General features: G+C 37.6%; 1 protein-coding gene across 16 annotated transcripts in view; it reads left to right on the top strand.

The window, feature by feature from the left end:
• LOC5568396 (rab11 family-interacting protein 4B) overlaps positions 1-22,987 on the top strand; it is a 362,368-nt gene that overhangs the window by 298,139 nt on the left and 41,242 nt on the right. For 5 of the 16 annotated variants that reach the window (XM_021849272.1, XM_021849273.1, XM_021849271.1 and 2 more), the window contains exon 2: positions 17,816-18,662. The exons of 10 other annotated variants lie outside the window; for them this stretch is intronic. In XM_021849272.1, coding sequence (XP_021704964.1) covers positions 17,979-18,662 — 684 coding nt within the window. In that variant the 5' untranslated portion in view covers positions 17,816-17,978. Of the gene's footprint in view, positions 1-17,797; positions 18,663-22,987 lie in introns of those variants that run through there. One more of the 16 variants, XM_001657983.2, reaches the window with a different exon arrangement.

Raw genomic sequence — 22,987 nt, 5'->3', positions numbered from 1 at the left:
TAAAATATAGTTTCTCCGATCGAGCTGAAATTTCGCACAGTGGGTATGGGACCTAATTGCAATCCAAAATGTGGACTGGAGCGAGAATCTTAATTTTGTCCCACACTATTGAGCATACAATTTTGATAGTTGCTACTCCGTGATTAACCAGAGCAAACGAAGTTGCAAAGGATTTTAATGAATGGGGATTAGCTTACCATTCTCAGTGTGCATAGAGCTCAAATATTTAAAGTCAATAACGGCACTGGCACGCCACATCCTTATGGTCATCAGGGAAAGGAAGGAATGTTAGTTAGACAGCCATTGTTACTAGAAACCTAGTATACCTCTGCATCTTCATAGTTGTCATGGAAATGATATTGGGTTAGTATGATAAGGTGAGAATCTGAGAGTCACCAATGATTGCCCAGTAAACACATAATCGTATATAATAGGATATATGAGTGCAAATGTGGAGGCGATATACATACATTTTGCATGCAGCCTAATGGAGCATGTACGTATATCGCCTCCACTTTTATACTCATATGCGCTGTCGTATACGAGTTTGTGTTCACTGGGTGGTTATGCGAACCATGATATTTTCTCGCTTAACCGGATTCGCTATATTATTCGATAATCTTCGCCCGTCCTCGCAGGAACAAGCGACAAGATCAAAGGTTAAAACGCTACTCAGAAAAAGTGAATTCCTGCTCCGTTGTGCAGTGAGTGAACGGTTTATTGTATGGAATTTATCTTTTTTCAACGGTTATAGTTGTTCTGAAAGTATAGGTTATTCCATTTAGGGCGAACCTTTGTTTGACCTTACTTTATAACTCGTTACTCCAGAATAATTGTTAACTTGTTATCTCAGACTCATCGACTGGTCAAGGGTGTTAAGTGAATAATGAAAAACTGATCGCATCGATTGAGGATTTTTCGAAAAACAACATGAATAAACTATGGATTTCAAAGTTTGCTCGTAACTTTTGAAATGTTGAAGCAGACAAAAAATGTTAACAATAACTTCATAGCAGTCTTTTGTTGTGTCTCCAACAAATGATTCGACATTGAAATTTACTTGTGAGCATCGAATTAATACCAAGTGTCGTAACGAAATAAAAAATCAATCTCAATGCCACTTTCTCCGCGACTTGTTGCTTGTAATCCTCTTAAAAACCAGCAATCATTGTCGAGTGCCATTGCCAATCAGTCAGTAGCAGTTCAATAAGCCAACCTTCGACGCAACTGCCCCTGGCTGCATATAGAGTTCAACCGAAAGAGAAAACCATATGCTTGAAGGTAGGCCCCAAAACGCACATCACGTGCCACAGTCAGACCCCCTCATCTTCGGGGTAACTCAAGCAAAACAGTGCAGAAACGAAATGTCTTAAGTTGAAACTAATTACCCAGGTTAGCGTTCAACTCGGTAAGAGGGGTAACTCTCATTAATAATCGTTTTTTGAATTTATAGTTTAAAATGCTCAAAACGCGAACTGCTCGACGGTCACCACTGCGGAAACGGACAACACTTGAAGCAATACTACTTTTCCTTATTTCCATCGGTTAGATAGTATCTTTTAATGTGCGAAAAGTTCACTCCTTTTCGACTGTTCAAATAAACATGAGCACATTTCGGCAATTTTTCACGATAACCTCTCACTTTTGATATCGCCTTTCTCTCGCGAAGCGTTGCGCTGTCATTGCTGTTTGGTTGGGCAGGTCGCGGTTTCGGATCTCGGTTAACCCTCTAATACCCAACAACTTCGTCTTTAGACTGGCTACCCTTCGAAATTTTGTGTAGTTTTTCGTAGCTCACAAATTAAAGTGACTTAACTTTGTTGGATTGAAACTTGAACGCTATGGGAGGGAAATATTGACGTGTTACTTGATTTATGGAAGCCGATGAGTCCTCTAGACTTCCACAAAAAAAAAAAACACTGGAAGTTTTGAAACGGTATATGATTGTTTTAGGGATTCGTTTTGAATCAACGAATACTCCGAAAAAATATGTTTAGCTCGAAAATAATAATTTGGGTTTTAGAGGGTTCAGATGTGATAAGCCGGCTAAGCGGAAAAAAGAAGAGTCATGATCACTTCGAGAGCTGATGGCACATCGCGCATTCGTTCATGACTTTGACACGCTCTAGCAGATTTTAAATACAGGTCGTTGCGCGCACTCTCCCTCGCAGCTCGAGACATTATATCTGTGTGGGTGCTTTCTTTTTGCGCAAAAACAAGACCAAAACGCGATGCGACGAACATTTTTCTTCACATATGACGGTGAACCAACTCACCTGGCGATGTTGAATCACTGTTTGGGTTTATCGAGTTTCGCAAATGCAATGAACCTGTCGCTGTCACTATATCTTTGACGACAGCAGATCAGCTGAAAATTGGTTCCAAAAAAAACCGGTTACTCACCGATGAGATTGTGGCTCGCAGCGAACGTGGTTGAACTTCCGAAACGATTAAAAAACGTACAGCGAAGGAAATTGCATCAATATCTGGTTCGAATGCTGCAGAGGTTCCAAGAAGTGTAGGTTTGTAGTGTATGATTGCGAAACATTCCGGTTTTGGAAGGTACGCGAATATGCTGCATGTGGCGATACAGTAAAGGGCAGCGACCTATGAAGGCAGAGCGCTGGCCAAATGCGAGAATAGGTTGATTATTAACTTTGTTCTAATGACGTATACATTTTCGTTCGAACTTTTTTTTTCTGTTCATTAGTGTTAATAAAGTCAATAATTTTGTTATTTGGCCCTAATGTCATCAATGTGATTTTTGAAAGTTACATTTTTATCTTGTCAATATCAAATTTTGTTTGCAAATAAATTTTAACACTATCGAAGGAAAAATGGTTTGATTCGGAAAACCATATAGGGTAAGTGTTCCCTTAGTTGTGGGTGTTCCTATAGTTGCGGTAGTGCCGTTTTCACTGATTTCATTAAATTAGCCACAGAACCGACACTGCGAATCGACGTATTGGCTTGTTGATACACGAAATAGTTGAAAAGAGCGTTCAAATTGCGTTAAAACTGATGAAATATCACTAAAATTGCTAAAACTGTTATTGCTTGTACCAATGGTTGCGGTAAAGTGTTCCTATAGTGGAGGATCCCATAAGAAAACCACGGATACCGCAACTATAGGAACACAAATTAAAAATATACCGCAACTAAAGGAACAGTGAACCAATAGTGGAGGTATTATTTTTCACTGACATGCCGTGGATTACTGCGATGAAATATTTTTTCTCATTAAGCCAATGGTCGTTACTTCCCGTTACAACACTAACATGTACATTAATTGCGCTTCTTGAATTTTAGCGGTTAAATGAAGTTCAATAATGCTTAGTACCTCCACTATTGGTACATCTACCCTAAGACGATTATGCTTTTGTGGGCTGTAAAGCTCATTGACAACGTTTAAATTTATTTCTGCAATGTCCTAAATAGCGATTCACTCCTACCTAGATAGATTTATGGATCTACGTAACAAAAATTCTCATGTCACTCTTAGTCGTTGTTCCAACTGTGAACACCAACTCATTTAACAGTTCATCACCTGTTGACACAATCACAAAGTGAAGCAAGTCCCTCTTTTGCATATGCAAAATTTGTATCAAGATATAATCATGCACGACAAATCCCTCAAGATATTGCCCAAGCAATTCAAAGTTACCTACTTCTTGGATGCAACCGCACGTTGTCGAGCAGAAAACAAACGATCGTATGGTGCATTCAAATTTGACCGTGTGATCCCACTGTAAACGTGGAAGATTCCTACTTCACTTTCCTATAGTGGTAGTGACGCCTTACTTTTGAAAACGACTTACTTGCTTAACAAGACGGAGCAATTAATTTATTAATTGTCTTTGCACAGGGCTTCAATTGCAGCCTACTGGCTTTGCATTTATAAACCTTTAAGTGGGCACTCTTATCCGCCTCTTACCAGAGCGATGATGACTATGACGACAGACAACTTGAACTAATAACGTCTTGGCCCGAGCCCTATGCCGATAGAGAAGGGCTCACATCTCGATATGCAAAGCAGATTCGTATCGACAAGTTTCATGTGTTTTTGTTTCTGTTTTCGTTTCATGACAGGCAATAGGGATGGTTTGTGATACACTTGCCTGCACTATACTATGCAGTAGATATGGGCAAACAAAAAGAGAGAGAGAGGGATTGCAAAATTTTGTATTATGCAATTCCGTTGCAGCACTTGCCAACCGGCTAGCTTATGCGCCCGCAAACAATCCATCACGCTGAGAGATCGGATGACGTTGACGACGAAAACCGACAGGTATTAGGTTGTAACTTCAATAGTTTTGAAAAGATGCCAAGGAGTGCACGTACAGACGGTGTAACTGCAAATAACGTCAGGTGAATGAAATACGATCGGAGAAAGAAGTATACCAGTGCAGTGAGGCAATGCTCTCTTCGGGGAGGCAGGAAATCGTGGGATGCATATTGATATGCAGTGCTTTTTTGCTTTGGCTGGATCAGTGTTTCCCAACTCCATTATGAATCCACAAAAAAAAGTCGAGAGATTTCTGATAAAATTTTGACATTTTTTTAAGGAAATTCATTAAGGTTTTAATTGAAGCTTCTTTTTCGAAACCATCGGAGCGATTGTGATAAACCGGTCGGGAAAAGTGGTCGCCATTTTATTAGAAGCGCGGTTTTCATTTTTCTTTTCTGATTTTTTTTTGCGCCAATTTGTGAATTTGTCAAATATTTTAGGATATTTTAGATGAATTTTTTAGAAACTCCTTGAGAGTACTGCTTCATTTTTAGATTCTAGACATTTTCCATCCGAGATTTCTTGAGAAATTCCACTCAAACCCTGTCAATGACAGTACATTGACTGATTTATCTCGAAGCAATTAACAAATACGATACAAAATACTTAAAGTATGTATGTCATCTCAAAAGAAATCCGTGAAAAACTTTCGCTGAATTCGTAAACAATCTTGCAGTAATAAATTCGCAGTATTATCGACAAGTTGAATTAGAGATTGAAAGAGGATTCTTGATTCTTGATAAAATCCTGACGGATTTGGATGGGCAGAGTGCACACATTTGGTCAAACTGAAAGTGGATGTGATTGAAAATTCAGGTTGTTTTCCTATCCTCTTGCATATAAAATCATTGAATAATTGAACATTGGTTATCGAACTAAAATTGCTATTGACATATCCTAATTTTCTGATTTTTAGATAACAAATGGAATGTGAAAATTGTTCTGACCCAGTTTGTGCTTTCCGAACCATTGTTCACAACCCAAACATGAGAACACTAATATTCAAGAAACCACCGATACTCAGATAGGATGTTTTTCTTCGCTTGCTTTGATCGTGCTTCAATATCAAATATGAAATAGAACTCTTCGCCTGGTAATACCCGAAACATTCTAAATAAATTTATTTTTCTGTATGGTTGAACCCTCAAAAGATCCACAAGTCCACAAGAAGCATAAATTTTTACAGCGCTCATGGTGTACGACTCATACTGTAAATGGTGATTCTGCAATTTGTTAGGTAAACTACTGACAATTTGAACACTACCTCAAATAGCGTCGTTGGGGGTAAGATTGGGCTATAAATGCGTAAATTCTGATTTATTTTTATATAAATTTCGCTATTTGACTTGAAATGTTCTGCTACATATGAGAATATGTTCATGGCTAATATATTTGCAAATACTGAACAAATAACGTTTGTTTCCTTTCGGCTAGGAAACATATGAAAATTGTTCTAATCTCACCCCTTCGAGGGGGTGACATTGGGCCAAATAAACTAGAACTTATACGCAGTGACAAAAAATAGGAGAATCGTCTTCTGTCAAAGTTTTCTAGAGCTTTTCAATAATAATTGTTGGACATAATGTTGGACATAAATGTGAGATTTCAACCCCAAAATGAGATTTTCTACGAAACCTTGAAAGTGACAATTAACAACGAACTTATTTCCAAGCTTTTTTCAATGATCTAATAAAAACAAATTACTAGCTACATGCTCATTTTTTATGATAACTTGAAGGAATACTACGTTAATATTTTGTATCCAAACTAGTCTGTCCAGAGAGTCATTAATGTCCCATATGGAAAAATTAGGCATTGGGAAAAAAGTTTAAAGTTTATCTTCTCATACAAATACTCATAATTTCTCAATACAATTCTGCAGACCATACTAATTTAGCACCACTTCACAATAACTCGTTTTGCTTCTATTGATCAGCAAAAAATACAAACTTGATCATAATACACGTTTCGCAGTTGCTGTGTGGGTTGAAAGTTCATATAGAGATTGTTATGCCTTTATTTTTTAATATGGAACTGGCCAACTTCATATTTTTTCACAACATTTTCAAACAAAGTGTAGTAATTTTTATATGCATAGTAATGTATATATTAAAACATGAACGTTGCTACAAAAAAGGTACAGGCAAAAAAAAGGTCCATATGGGACAGTTATGCTTTAATGCGCAGTAGTGGTCCCGTCAAACTTCGCCTTGCTATCAAGTATGCTGTTGTAAAACGTCATGTTATCCCCCATACAAAATTATGCCGATTTCCTAATTATTCCGGAGACTTTTCTATTTTTTTTTTCTCACACGAACACGTCACGTCCCTTTTCGAGTGCAACAGCGAAAAACTCACGACAATCCTTTGATCCATTCTCAAGCCATTTCGTGACATACAAACACTATTCCATTTTAATTTATATAGATTGATATAGATGTCTACTGTGTGTCTGCTCAGTACACGATGCGATCAGCAGAGTGTTTGCTGAAGTTTGCGAGAAGAAGCAACATTGCAATGATTCACGAGAATGAACAGCGCTGCGGCGTGGATAAATGAATACTGTGAGCGGAAGGGCTTCACGAGTAACCTTTCGGTGGGTTCATTTTGCATCTTCGGCGTTGCTTCCGTTCCCATTCCGTTTGCGGTGCTCTTCGTGATGCAAAAATAAAAAATGAATGTTGACGAATGTTGGACTTACAATTTGATTTTAACAACTTTTAAAGGCAACGTTGTTGAAGGACTGTAGAGCGTTTGCAGAATCCCAAAAGGGGCCGCAACTCCGAAAAGGTTTGGGAACCGCTGAACTAGATGGTACATTGACAGTTGGTGCCGTGGTGTAGTGGGAATTAATTTATTAATTTTGTCGCAGTTGTTGCCCTAATGGTGACGAATTGCAATATCGCCGAAGATTGCATTGCATAACCAATTGTGTCAATCCCTTGAATGGTAGTGAATCATGAACGTGGATGAGAACGAAGTAGATGATAATCTTTAGCTTAATGACGCAGTCCGCCTTGGATCTGTATCACAAATGACCGTAGTTCTATATTGAGAAACACGTTCATGGCTCTCACTTCCAAAAATGGGACAGCAAGAACGTTCTCCGATTACAACTAACATTCATTTGCTACAACCGTATAAATTTTCCATGAAAATCGTCAATCTGTGCGAGCACTGAACGAGTCCCGTTTTGTATCCAATAAAGAAACTTATCAACTTCTTTGTTCGGATTGAGTGCCTCGTAGCCAACCGGGCAGAACCAGCACGCCCAAACATTTTAGCAGCCACGCGATAAAACACGCAGAATAGGAAATGAGCTCCATATCAAGATACAGACGCATATAGCACAGTCCGTCTCAAATGCATGGTTTGGATTCAATAAGTCGTCATAACTCTACAGCAAGAACATCGCTCGAAAGCCTATCCGTTCGCTGCGCGAAACAGTTGGTCCTCATTGTCGACGATGGCATTATGCCAGGCCGCGCAGTATAGTTAGCCACAGCAAAACACCGCAATCAGTGCTTCTGTTTGTAATTTTTCACTTAATTTGCATTGCACAACACAACTTCTGCAGTATAATGTTGGTCCGTTTTGCTTGTTGCCCGTTGAAGCTACAAATTGCAAATTACTCTCTGGCCCGAGTGGCTTAGGATTGAGCAAGTCGGAAGCTGGGAAACCGATTCCGTTAGACGTTTTGTGCTGTCAATCAATGGCCCAGACAACCAAAATGTACGTATAACGAAATCACCTGGAGGCTCTATATGTGCAAAATTTTACTTATAAGATGTTGCGAAACGGCCTTCTACGTACAAAAGTGGAGGCGATATGCGTGCATATATTATGTGATGAATAATAACATACAATGCGAGTGTATAAATATTCTTCCGAACTAACCTGCAATATTATGCGACTTAACTTATGATAACAAATGATGATTTGACAGCTGCTACGGATTGATCCGACTTACTTTGTACGTGTGTACGGGACGAAACAAAATGTACAAATGAACTCAGAAAAGAAGTGTATTATGCGAGGAAACTCATCAATCTGACGAGTTTATCCACGGTGTTTAGCGAGTTTGATGTAATTAGTATGAATAAACGAGTTGTAACGTGAACTTTCATGCGATTTCTGGTTGTCTGGGGGTGGTCGAGTGATAGTCGCACGGTCTAGATTGGAAGAATTTTGCGGTGGACACAGGGTTGTGATTGTCTTCTTGGTCGGTGATTTATCAAACTTAAAGTGGGGAATTGAATTCAATTGAATTTATATTGCAAGGAATGTGGGAGGATTTTTTTTCGTTTTTTGTTTTTTGTCGAAGTGAATTACTAAAACTTTGGTTGTTGTCTTGTGATTATATGACTTATATATTTTCAATAGTTTCAATCGAATACGTTTTCAATATTCTTCTACTTCTATTTTCTGGCATTATACCTTAATGAGGAATAGCTATTAGCTAAGTTGGTCTGAGCGCTCGTCTAACATACAAGAGTCGTGGGTTTGAACCCCATCTTAGCACGTGTTTTTTTCATAATTTGTTTATTTTACCACACGCGCAATGAATTAATCAACAGAAACTATATTATCAGATGAACTTTTATCACTGTTCCTGCTGATTCTATCTGCCACTACATCACAAAATTGCATTCGCATGTCACGTTATTTAGCAAATAAATAAATCACAATAAATAACTGTGGAAGTGTTTATAAGAACACCAAACTGTTAAGCAGGCACTGTCCCAATTGGGGCGTGATGCCAGAAACAAGCATAATAAACATAGCTTGCGAAATATCAAACTACATATAGGATTTCACAACACAAAGCTGAAGTGTTTTTGAATAATTTGGTCTGTACTTGATATCTGTCTCTCTGATGGATGTGGTCACTGTTTTAACGATTCATAAATCTAATCTCAAGGGTGTCAGACTTATTTATTTTGAAATTGGCCTCATACCGGTGTTTTGCGGATATACATATGGTCCACAGAGAGAATCGTTTCAAACTTCATAATTTTGCCAACCTAGTCTAAAACAGAACCTGTAGATAATTCCCAGATGACTTGTACTGAACATACAGTTCTAATAGCTAGCTTGGAAGTTTTCAAGCTTAGTGATTCTTCAAACCATGTATAACAGTGGTTTCCAACTTTTTCACACCTGCGGTTCCTTTAAATTTCTACAAACATCCTGTGCACCACCAATTGTTTTCCCAAATTGAAGTGTAAATTAATTACATTCCAAAATAAAGACCGAATTGACTGTAATTTTTATAATTCTTTCACACCACCAACAAAGCTCTCATATAACGTCCATAATTTTCTTCGCCGTGCTGTTGAATGACAAAATATAGGTTTAAAATGCTTATTATCATTCTCTGCGAAATATGGCATCAGCAAATATCACCAAGCTATAGTAATTTGGAGAAGGTCATTGAAAAAAAAAACATTTTCCGATTATCTTTTCCTCCTTACCAATGTTCAATTGTCAAAGTCACGAAATATTTATCGCATTTAACAACGCTGGTTCTTGGGCAGAATATCAACCAGTGATATCAACAGATAAGCAAAAGATCTATCAAGAAACATGTCCATGTTTAAGACCTAGATCTCTGAATCTGGAATGAATTCCTTAATATATTTGCCAGTTATATGCAAAACTACATGTGCAGTGTCTCATTGAGCATGTAAGATTACTATGCAAATCTTGAAGAGTCTATCAAGAATCTCGGAAGAAGGCTATTTAGCATCATTCCTAAAGTCCACTGAGGAGTTTCTGATTTTTTTTGTCAAAATCAAATAAAACTCTTGTAGGTTGAATTCTTGGGAAGATTTCAACAATATATCAAAGCAAAGCTCATCAGACTATTTTAATACTTCGTTGATGGTTTTCTTGAAAATCCTCCTAGATGATTTAAAAAAAAATCTTCAGTATTTCTTTTGAAAGTATCTTCGAAAACCCACGAGAATCAGCTCTGAATGTTTCATGGAACATGAAAATAGAATTCTTGATATCTCGTTTATGGTGTCGTGAACGGCTTAGCAGTCCCTTAGAATAGGAAATCTCCCATTAACCTTGGAAGAACCATGCTACATCAGAAGTATGGGACTTGGGAAGAACCCGTTCAATTTCTCACTCCTTTATACTTCCTTGACCTTGTCAGCAATTCACCAAAAATCTTCTCAGAAATCTACTGAGAATTAGATGTCTGCTACATATATCACTTGGCATGCTGGGTATTGGAGAAAGCTGTGCGTAATCTGTAGCATAGGCTGATAACAATCTGTAATAGCTACTCAAACTATAACAGTAGAAAGTTTATATTTTAAAGATTTTCGTAATGTTTTGCCGGGTTTATCGAAGAGTTCTGTAATGGAAGTTCTAGAAAAACTTTGAAAATGACTTAGGATTGAAATTTATGACTAGGGTATTGAATAAAACTTGACCGAAACCAGAGAAGTATTAATGACAGACCAGCTGAATAAATTATAGGAAGAATTTTTAGAGTAACTGTTGACATAAACTCAAAAGGTATGTAGCCTGGAATTATTGCAATTGTTGAAGGGTGTTGAAAATTCCTCCAAGTTTGCGTTTGAATTTTGTCGAGGAGATAATCAAAGAATTCGGTAATTTTGTGGAAATAATTTTTGACAAATTCCAACAAATGTCTCAGCAACCAATTAGCTTTAGCTTGAGCTTTGATTGGCCGCCCGTGGATGCTACTCCAGTATCGCCAGATCAGCTGCACTTACACAAGGAACCAACCGAATGACTGCTTGGGACTAACAGGCATCCTCAGTGTATAAGTGCTGGTGATCTTCTATTTTTAGCGACAATGGTGCTTGCCACGTCAGAATGCAGACCGGATCAATCCGTAGCAGCTGTCAAATCTATTTTGTTATGATAAATCAAGTCGTATAAGAGTACAGATTAGTTCGCAATAAAATCTGCACACTCGTATTGTATGCTATTTTTCATCATATAATATGAAAAACTTACGTTAATCCGTTCATCCGTTCTAAAGCCATTTCATGACATACAAATACCACTGCATTTGTATTTTCTCTCCTTTTGACGCTTTGTCATTTCGACGCTTTGGCATTTGACGTTTTATCACTCAACCGTTTTTTTACCTAAATTCTATGACATCTGATCAAATGAAATCAGCGATAAAGTAATTTGTAAGATTTGTTAAATTACATTCATGTGTGCACGTGTGTGCAGAAAAGCTTGATTTTGTCCTAATCATCCCCAACCTTATGTATATTTGTTCATCATTGATGAACTATGTTATCTACTTGCAAAAAATGTAAAGCTGCACAACACAAATTAGACAAAAAATACTCAATGTATTTGATTACCACATCTATGGTGAATTAAACAAAGAGTCACGAACAAGAATATTGATCGAGGCAGACAAAGACTGAACGAATGTTTGCAGCCGCTAAGAAATAGTAATTCCTGCAGGTGTTCTTGAAACCAATTCATACCAAATAAATAAACACTTTCGATTTCAAATTGCCCATTTCCTCTTTCGGGCACACCGATATTCGCACGGTTATTATGCAGATCCAACTGATGGCGAACATACAAAACCAAACTATCGCCAGACAATGGGAAATCTTTGCGCAAAGCGATCCGTTAATTTTTACATAGTTCTACATTGCACTATTATCCACCCCATGGATCAGGAAACTGGACACCTGAATCGTGTTCGGAACAAAACTCCCAACAGCTGTTCGATAGCCTATCGAAGTCCTATCTGCAGCTCTCGTTTTTACTACACAAGAGCACCAAACCTTGTGGCACTCGTATTTGCCTAGTTGTTACTGGGTTTATGGTGCACACCGTCCTCGCGTACCCTATACTGTTGAGCCGCATCTGATCTAGCTTTGAGCAAACAAATCGAATTGAAACACAGTCGGAATGTAGTTACGCCTACGCAATACAGGAGTCGGCTTGGTAGATATCCAACTGCACGAATGCCATGTTTGATTCGAGGAAAACCCCCAGACTCTGCGCACAGCACATTCGCAACATAGTTCCTCCAGTTAGTAAAGACATAAGCGAGTAAAGACGATGATGTTGTGGGTACCAGGCTCCATGGGCGGATTTAATTGGAAAATTGTTTTCCGAGTGATTGGGCGTTTTCGTTTTTCAACGCAACAGCTTCAGTATTATTCCAGCATGTACCTCGTTACGTGTTGCATCCGTTGCTGTAAGTTAAATCATGCCTTGTCATCACAAGTTCTAGAAAACTACATCGAATTTTCAATTTTGAATCGTTATCATCATGTGCACCAACTTCGAGGAGAAGCGACGAAGCACTTTTGCCACCTCAATAATTTCACAGAGGGACAAAATATCATTTTACGCCAGTATTCGTTACCCTAAGAAATAATGTATTTTATAAATCGACCAAAAGTTCTTTGAATACCGTATATAGGGTTGATAATAGTACCTTTGTTAGCCTAGCGGTAACGTCTGCGGCTACAAAGCAAAGTATGAAGACATATTTGGATTGTCATTTTGCAGGCTCTGTAGAACTCAAATCATAGATGTAAATGTATTGGAGGCCGCCTTCTAACATTGGGTAATTCAGTACTAAAATACATCATAAGAATGCTATATCAAGATTCGTGTTTATGTTTTCAAATTGATTTTTGCACACTCCAAAAATGATAATATAATCAATTTTGGAATTTAGAAACGGATAAGATGTTCGGCACTAGAGGGTCCCCCTTTACCATGGTAATTAGGGATTTTATTGGAGAAAATCTAAAAAAAAAATCAGTTCATTGTTTCAAACAGCAATCTAAAGAAATTTGTCTTGCAAATTTCCCTTAGAAATTTTCTAAAACGAATCGTTTTTTTTCTTGACCTCGACCGATAAACTATGCCCATTAGTATTTCCACGGATATCACAGATTCCAAATCTGGACCAAAACAACTAACACATTGCACTTGTTTTTTTTTCTATTTCCCTTCTCCATTAGTCAGAGGTTTTTCCAAGGGTGGAAAACCGATGGGCTTTCGCTTTTCGCTTTTGAATTTCATTTCGTTGCAGTGGACCTTCGATCAACAATTTCAATGAATTGTTTTTCGCGTTTCATCTTATTCTTCTGCTGGAAGAGAAACAAATAGCGCAAGCAAACTGGCCAAGTCCAATAAAGGTATATACAGAGGCACATACGGGTATGGTGCTCTGCCGCAGTCATTTAAGTGAGAGAAGATATTTCAAAAATAAAAAGAAATTTTTTCATTGCCTCTCAATAAAATTCGTACCGGGAAGGCCACCGTAGCAGATTGAAGAAAATACAACCCACGAGATGGAGAGCTCACGAGGAGTAGGAAAAAGTGAAACAACACAACGTTTGAGGGGCGAGACACGTCTCCAGGTGTAATTTTTCAATTGAAATTCAAATTTTGCCGGTATAATTTGGGGTGTTTGCACGTCTGCAATCAGGGAAAATGTGTGTGAATGAAGTTCTGCTGGGGTGGGAGCGGCCAATGGAAGCTGACACGATTGCGATGACGGCATGCCAGGCAGGTGTGTGTGGTGCGCGAGCATTGGAGGCTAAATGCGCATTCTCTTCGCGTGCCATTACGCCAGTCAAGGACGTTCGTTTAGAAATGGTTCATCAGGTGTTTTGTGGGGTGGCAGATGCAATACAGGGTTTGAATACCTGATGCGAAGAGCCAAGATTGGAAAGAGACAACAATTACAATATAGTGAGAATACCGTAGATATGGCGGCCACTACTGTCGTGGGAGTAAGATAGGTTTTACGCTGAAGCTGAAAGGTAAATCGCGTCCGACCTGTATAACATTTAAATGAATTGTTACATTTCATTCAAAAATGTTCAAGAGTTCTCAATTAACCCTCTCTTTTCCGTGGTATTTATAGAGTTCTATTGATTTTCGACGAACTGAATGAACTGAATGAGATAAATGCAATAGTTACATAAAGATGATTCTATGGACATCAGATTAACCCAACATTCAATTAACTGTTTCAATAGTAAAACTATCAACAAACAATCATTTTGCTAGTGAAAAACAAGTAATTTTTTGGACTAGATTCGAATTTTTAAGCCCATTTGCAATCCTAAGTCGATTAAAGTCGTGGGAAAGAGAGGGTTAATCATAATTGTTACCTAATTTTAAATCTGATGTTGTTTAAACTCCAGATTATTTTTCTAAAATCGTTCTTTCCTGAAATAAAATATTTTCCAATAACTTTAAAAATTGTGCATGAAGCAGTTCTTGTAGCAACTGAGTATCTGAAAAATAGAACGATTGAATAACTCTTTCCTCGGGACATATTAGTTATTTGACTGTATATGCACTGAGAGAGTGGAGCTGCAGCTTACTGTGTTTGCATGTCTGCCGTGGCGCGCAAAGCAAGACACGTGTAAAGCCGAGAAACGAACAAAGGAGAATAGGGGAAAATAATTGGTTCGTTCTTTTTTTAGATTTGTGTTACCAAATTAGGATGATAGTGTTGTCTAATAACACAGAACACCTAGATATAAGAATTAATGAATGTAATGTTTGAAATGATACTAATAATAAAAATTAAAAATAATAAAAAAAAATTGGTTCGTTCTTTTTCCTTTGTATGATCCGTGTTAATCAAAATTTTAATGAATCAACTCTCGCCAAAATAGAGCCACGGATCACTCGTTTTTTGTGAGTGATCCGGAACTTTTGAACGGCTCCAATTGTTATTGCCCATCTCTATTTGTCATTTTGTTTATTTCTTTTTGATTACGACTTGTATTTCGCAACAATCTATGCAACCAAAAGAAATAACATGCAAAACAAATGTATAGGTGATGTTTTTTAAAATTGAATGGCCATTTTTTTTATCAAAATGTTATTTATTTCCCGAGAAATTGTTCCCGGGATTGGAAACCCTAGTTGTCTAGTTTCCTATGGAACAAATTTGAGTCTGAACTTCATTGCTTTTGAGTCCCAAATATAAACTGAATTTCACTGTTATGCATTTTGCATTGTGACAAAACAACTTGAATATCTTTTTCCAATTTCTAGAACAATCTTATAGAATTCATTGATTCTGTCGAAAATATTTATGATTTGATGACGTTCCACGGTTTTAACTCTAAATTGTCAAAACTGAAAATATGACGAATATATGGTTATGGGCAGGAAACTTATGCGACTTAGATTGTAATGACAAAACTTATCTTATACGGTTCATTCGAAACGTTTGAACTTGAGTGACATAATTCGAGCGTGACATTTCTCGGAAACTTATTCAAACAGACTCAAGTCAAAAAAAGTATACAAAATTACTTTATCGAGTCTACGTGTTTCGCAGACAAAATTCTACACGTTTTACTCTGAACCACTCGATTTTTCATTTTTAGAACGTTTAATTTCCGGATTTACAAAACGACGAGAGTAGGATTTTCAACTTTCGCAACCTATCCACTACTTTCGTCGCTTCGCTGTATGGAGAGACAAAGTGACTTAACCACGAATTAAAACAAAACACTACTTGAGTCAGATTTACACTGGTGCAAAAACGTCGCATGAAACTACACAGAAAGAAAAATCCTTGTAAATTTCAGCGTAAAATCATGCACATGAAAGGACTGCCAGATTTGTCGCAAATTTACACGTCGCATCATGTTAAACTACAATAACATCATGTAAGTTTCCGCTATACATCGTGTAATCTAGCATGGACTCTAACCGATTACGCGACATTTCGCATAAATTTACATGATGTTGATGTGATTTCACACGATGTGTCATGTAAATTTGCGACAAATCTGGCATTCCCTTTATGTGCGCGATTTTACGCTGAAATTTACATGGATTTTTCTTTCTGTGTAAATAAATAGGCTTATCATTTTGTCATATATTTTTTGTGGAAAATAATAGAAACTCCCTAATTTTTGAACGCGAGCTCATTTTGTTTCAAATTTGAGCAATGAACACGGAGAAAAAATGTTAAAAAGGTGATTCATTTTGAAACAGTTTTAGAAGACAGGTTGTGATTCTTCTGAATTAATTTTCTCTAAATCGTATGGAAGTTACTTACGTCTATTTGAAAAAGTAATCGAGATTTGATGTATGTGGAATTCGATGATGTTTCATGTAATCCAAAGGGAGTCTGTCTGACATAACACAAATTTATATGAAATCAAACTATGTAATATTTACCTGAATTAATGTCATTTTCGTGTTTGAGTTTGTAATACCGTGAGCAAATATACTGTTTGTTTATTTTTATAATTTTTTACAGCTTGATTTTTTTTCGTGAAGTGAGCCCGTCATTTGTTGCGGTAAACGTTTCATTTTCAAACTGTTTTGCGGACGAGCCAAGTTCTCAGCATAGGGCTGATCCGCTTTTATACGCGCACTTTCGATATCCAAAATAAAACGCTCGTGCATTGATTCCATTTTCTTAGAAACAGAAAAACGTTAACCTGTGCTGCGTACAAGCGCGCTATTAATCAGCTACCAGATCAAGCGTAGATGTTTGCGTGAAGCACGTGAGTTTTTTTTCCATAATAGTTTCCAAATTTATTGCACAAGGCACGAGGAAATTCACTTTTCATTTACCTCAATGGTGAATGAGATGGTATTGCGGTTTGGTAGCTAATGATAGTCTTTCTGATTTTCAAGCTGGGGTTAACAACTTCACACTTTTTTCTCCGTGACAATCACAAATAAGGCAAAGCAATTCAGGGTTTACGTATCGTATTTTCAATTACGATTACAATTCGATTACGATCCAATAGCATTTCAACGATTCCCCGTCCATATTTCACGCAATTTGAAACCTCTCAGCGCTTTTACTTTCCCAAAGATTTACCGTCGATTGTTATCAATATTATCTAATCGGGTTTCCTTCTCTGCCAAACGGGCCCAAAGGCAGTGCAACAATCGTAAGCGCGGTGGTAGGCTCCTATTACAGAAGACACTTCCTAAACAAGCTCAAAGCACGATCACCGCCAACCGGTAGTTAATCTAAAACGGTGTAGAATCAAGATTCCCACGATCACCCAATCTGGGCTTTTTCACTTTATCGGGCCGGAGCCGTTGGAAACTGGGTGCACTTGAATGACTTATTCAACCAACCATCGAGCACACTATGAAAGTGAGAGCCGTGTTATTCCATAAATAGTATCGGCTCGAGGTACTTCCGAGCAATCCTTTCATGATGGAAAAAACAACGTTCAGCTCGTTCGAAGTGATATGGTCATTTTGTGATACTTGTGCTTATGGTTGTCATAGATTTTGTGTTCCAACAAAATTTAATAAGTTTAGTGGCGAAATTTGTTGCTGATTTCTGTTAGTTCTGTAAAAGCTCCATAATGTTGACGGAAGTCGACACGCATTTTTAATAGTTAGTTTAGTATGTTTTGTAAAAAAATGAAGGTATCCAGGTATCCTAAAACCAAATCAACAATGTAAGAAAAGAATACTCATTCCTGTCTAAAATCTAAAAGAAAATACGAGTGTACGAATCAGTGTTATATTCTGTTACAGAAGATGAAATGTGAATAAATAGACTGTTTTGAGATTACTAGAACAATAAGTGCCTCAGAATACAATAAAAAAAAGTGATTTTAAGGGGATCGTGATTCCCCTAAAAACGGCTGCAAAGGCCATCAACCAGCAGTGCAAATGATGCTCGCTCACATCCGGTCCGATGAATTGGCACCGACTTAGTGACAAACTATCGCCACTCAAGATGATGGCCTCTACGAAGAAGGTCGACTATCTGGCGTCGACGACGCCGACATCTACCGCAACGCCATCTTCCACCAGCCAGCCAGACAGTCTCGATCTGGACTACGACATGTGGCAGGGTCAGTTCGAATTTGTCGGCCCTATGGTGGATCCCGCTGCTGCCATTATCAACGGTAGCAGCGGACTCATCACACACCAATCACGCACCGCTTCATCTAGTCTGGAAGATTTACGCTTAAACGATTATATACCTCCCGATCAGCCGGTGCTGATCGACGAGGAAACCTTCCTGAGTCTGCACCCCAACGACTTTCCTCCCTCCGGACCGCACTCCGGGTTCTATCTGGACGAGTACAATAACGGAGCCTTAGAAACGCAACAACTGAACAACAACAATAACCTTCTCACAAACAACAACAGCAACATACTGAACAACAAGCTGTTGAACAACAAAACCAACAACCTCATAAGCTCAGTAATCGTTGAGGAGAAGAATGCCAAAAACAATCTCATCAACAATAACCTGAAGCTGATCAACGACAATCCGGAGCTCGGGAACAAATATATCCTGAAGTCAAGCAATAGCAATCACAAGCTGAACGGTCTTATCAAAACCGATCTTTGTGATAATTTGAACGAACAGGTAAGTCTGTGTTTCTGTGTGTTTTGCTTTTGTTTGGAGGGTGACGGATGTTGTCGTTATGACTGTGACAGAAAGAAAACATCTGTAAGTAAGCGTTTGGATTATTGTACATGAACATACAACATTCAGACATGTAGGATCGTTACCAAGAAAAGTACATTTTTACTAGATGTTTAGGTTAGTTTGCCTTTACTTCCTTTCCGAAGACGTTGTTACTATATTCTTCTAGATCAAACTATGTTCACGGGAGTGTAACATTTCGCATTGAAGCATGAAAGTGATGGACATTATGAGAATGTGTTACCTTCTTCAAATGCTACCTGTTTTTGTATGATACTACTTTATGCGAAGCGTTCATTATGCCAAACGTCCTAATGCCAATCGGTTCTATTCGAAATGGGTCACACAACGTGTAAACAATAGACTGGCCCATCTCAGTATGGGAGAAAAATAAAGTTGTATAATTCCACGGGGCACCCTCCAGGATTATTCTTTGGGGTAAAATGAAGACTTCCTGAAAGTTTCAGCTCATTTGGTTGCTCCATGAGCTAGCGCATTTGAATTGAAATTAATATGGGATTTCAAACTCAAACATATGGGAAACCACATATCATCTACAGTTTGGTTCAGGAAAACTATTGATCGAGTTCAATTGAACCCAGAATGTCAAAAACACTGCTTGATACCATAGCGAACAATATTGTAGAAGATTGTGTCATGATTTAAATTAAGAAAGTTGGTGTTTCAACTATCTGAAGTAGATTTGCAATATTGCTTAGCATTTCTTCAACATAGCTTGATGGTAGCCTATTGGCGCATCATAGCCACCTATGACGCTGGCGAGCTGCGGCACAAGGCGCTTGCATATGTTTGCTTGTACGGGAGTGCTGATCTAAGCCTAACATATATCTAGGGGGTGCCCCGTTGAGATTTACAACTTTTTTGTTTAAGGGCCAGTCTAGTAAACAATCACCTCGGATTTCGGACGAAACACATTTTATGATTCAATAATATGAATAGGGGGGCCCAGATAGCCGTAGCGGTAAACGCGCAGCTATTCAGCAATACCAAGCTGAGGGTCGTGGGTTCGAATCCCACCGGTCGAGGATCTTTTCGTGAAGGAAATTTTCTCGACTTCCCAGGGCATAGAGTATCACCGTACCTGCCACACGATATACACATGCAAAAAAATGGTAAATTGGCATAGAAAGCTCTCAGTTAATAACTGTGGAAGTGCTCATAAGAACACTAAGCTGAGAAGCAGGCTCTGGCCCAGTTGGGACGTAACGCCAGGAAGAAGAAGAATATGAATAGGGCATCTTTGCCAGTAACAGAGCAAAAGTAACGGATTGAGGAATAAAACAATTGCCAAAAAATAAAGGATGCTCGTTTTCATATCTGAACACGTCATCCGAAAGCTTTTCTATTCTATTTTACGTGAATAATATATATATAATTTGATATAAATATTATTTCGAGAAAACACTTCCTACATTTGTTTTCAGAATAATAGTAGTGGAAGCCGATTTTCATACAAAATACTCAACTTTGGCATGCTGTAACTTTGTTTGAGCAATCGGTATGAAATTCTGGCAGGGAACTACAAATATACTCAATTATGTTATCACAAAATTTAAAATTTTTCACACTACCGGTCAAAAAGTTAAGCACCAGGTGAAATCGCTCAAAATAATAGTATAGCTGGCGTAGCTAGCTAAACAGTTTGCGAGAAAGCCCATTTTTTGATGAATCTTGGGTATTTCTTCGCGTGATATGTTTCATATTTCCCTTGGAACACATAGCAAACTTAGTGGCAGCGTACAGAAAAAAAGTATAGCTTTCATCTGAGACAAAACCAATTTTGGCGGCCATTTTGAATTTCGTCGCCATCTTGAATTTTGTTAAAAAAACAGTTTTTTTTTTTTGCCATTAGCGCACCGCTAGTTTAGAAGCTGACAAAAAAACTTAGTAATATAGGCTACAAAAACTAAGTGAACAATGGTATTTACCTGGGGGATACGAATTGGAAATCAACAAGCAGCCAGGCTGCTGTCAATCTTAAATTTTCGTAAAAATGATCTGAGTGTGCCTAAAAATGTACGGTCATGATTTCATCACGCTAAAAACTGTTATATAATTTATATAACACAAAGACAACAAACTGTTAGGAAAATTTGTTTTTGGTCTAAATTATGCATGAGTATTTTACAACTTTTCTAAAATATGTTTCTAACTAACACACGCCTAGTAACTTTCTGATTTGAAGAATTTTGAAGATTTGTGTGAAGTATTTTAAGGGTGCATTTTTACAAAAAACAACGGTTAGCACTCGTGGGAAAGTTCGTGTTCCATTTGAACAACCTAAATGTTCGAGTCCGCACCCCCTAGGTATTATACCTATGAAATGAACGATTTTCTAAATCATGTTCTACGATTTCGACATATATGGGAAGTGCAATCAATGAGAACAATTTTTTGTACAACAAAGAAATAAGTTTTCAATCGTTGGTGTTTTCTTCTAGTCAAGTGAAGAATAAGAGAATTAATGAAAGTGAAAAAATCTGGTGGCCATCTTGGAATTTTACGCCATCTTTATTTTAATTAGTAGAATCAGTTTTTACCTTGTTTTTTTTAAATACACGGTATTAAAAGCTGCATTATTTTAATTTGTAAACATTTTACAGAACATATTTTGTAGTCAAGGAAAACAGTGTAAGTTACCATGGATTTGGTAGCTGTTGAGTTACTCTTTTATATGCAAGATAAAAATGTTGCCCCTGTAAATGTTAGAGGAATGTGAAATAGTGGATTTTTCAACATGCAATATTATAGAACTCCGAAAATATAAGAAATACATTTTTGATGTCTTTTAAAGAAATACGTATTTTATCGATTAAAAAACTTTGTAGAAAAATTTCAAATTTTAAATGTTGTTTTTTCTACATCTTATAATTTTGAAGATATAATTTAAGGAATGTTCCGTTTATTGAGAGTTTGTATGAAAGCCAAACAAAATCTTCCTGGATTCAAAAATATGTTATGTCGTTTTTGATGTGATATATTGCACATAATGAAAATTAACTGATTTTGAGTTGTTTGTTTTCGAATTTCTCTGACTGCAAAAAATGTGACAGTTTCCTTATCCCTCATCAAACATCTGTCTCTTTTTGACAGTTCAAATAACTTTCAGATACTTCTTCTTTGACTAGTACAGTTTCCTTCGTCAACGGCAGATGTCCAGTCCAACACTTCGCAATGAGTTACGAACTCATTTTTATGTAGCGACAAAAAATGGCGTGGCAGTTATTTTTGGGCCACATCTCGACTCTGCATCGCGATTCCCCCGTCTGGGAGGTGACAATGATTTGCACAAAAAAGATCGTAAAACAAAAAAGTGGCAAATTGAACGACAGAGTTCAGTGAGCTTCTGCAACGCAGTGCCGTATTATTACGCAAGTGCACCGCACCTGGGGTGAAGATGATTGTCGTTGAAGCGTGCCTTTTTCAGTGATAATTTCTCACCCACCTCCTTCTGGTGGTACGTAATAGGAGAGTTCATTAAACTGCGAATTTTGAGGAATGTTTCAGTCTGCATTGGAAGGAAACAGATCAAAGAGTCTGTTCGACGAACCGTCACGTCGTTCTGACGAGCTGGTTCCAATTTGTCACAATAAACTTTACAACTTGACGTTGCTCACGAAAGTGGAGTAGTCAACAATCTGCCCAAGCAGTTTTGGTTGAGAAAGATGATGATCTAACAGAAGAACATATACACAATAGACGTAGACAAATTGAAAATGATTGCCTCCATTTCCTTAGCCCTATACCATGCATATATAGGGGAATATGCCACAAAACGCTTCTCGCTGTTGCTTTATCTCATTACTTTTCATATGTATGTTGTAGATGTAGATAGACACAAACTTCTTCCAATTCTGTGCAATTCATTTGGAAAAGTGTTCAAATAGTTGAGACTGAAGCGGAAAAACACGATTTTGAGAAGATTCAAATACTACATCTAATACTGCATAAAAAGTTCAAAGAAACTAATCTCTTCAAGAAAACATCTAACAATTGTGTACTTTTTATTTGGATTTATATACTAGCTCGAAATAGGAAGATCAGGAACGATGACCTACTATTTTTTTAGTTGAGCCTTTGAAAACGTGAGTAAGAGCATAAGTCGGTTATTGTTATGGCCATAGCCCGATTAACCAGTTAGTGATTGTCGATAGAGATCGATATCGATTTGTTTTGAATCGTTATTGATCGCTATCGCAGGACAAAGATCTATAAAGAAATAGTTACACTGGTCTAGAGCCTTC

The sequence above is a fragment of the Aedes aegypti genome, chromosome 3, assembly GCF_002204515.2.
Source record: "Aedes aegypti strain LVP_AGWG chromosome 3, AaegL5.0 Primary Assembly, whole genome shotgun sequence".
In the NCBI taxonomy this organism is placed as follows: domain Eukaryota; kingdom Metazoa; phylum Arthropoda; class Insecta; order Diptera; family Culicidae; genus Aedes; species Aedes aegypti.
Note: the sequence above shows the minus strand (reverse complement) of the source record. Positions and strands in the feature narration are given on the sequence as shown.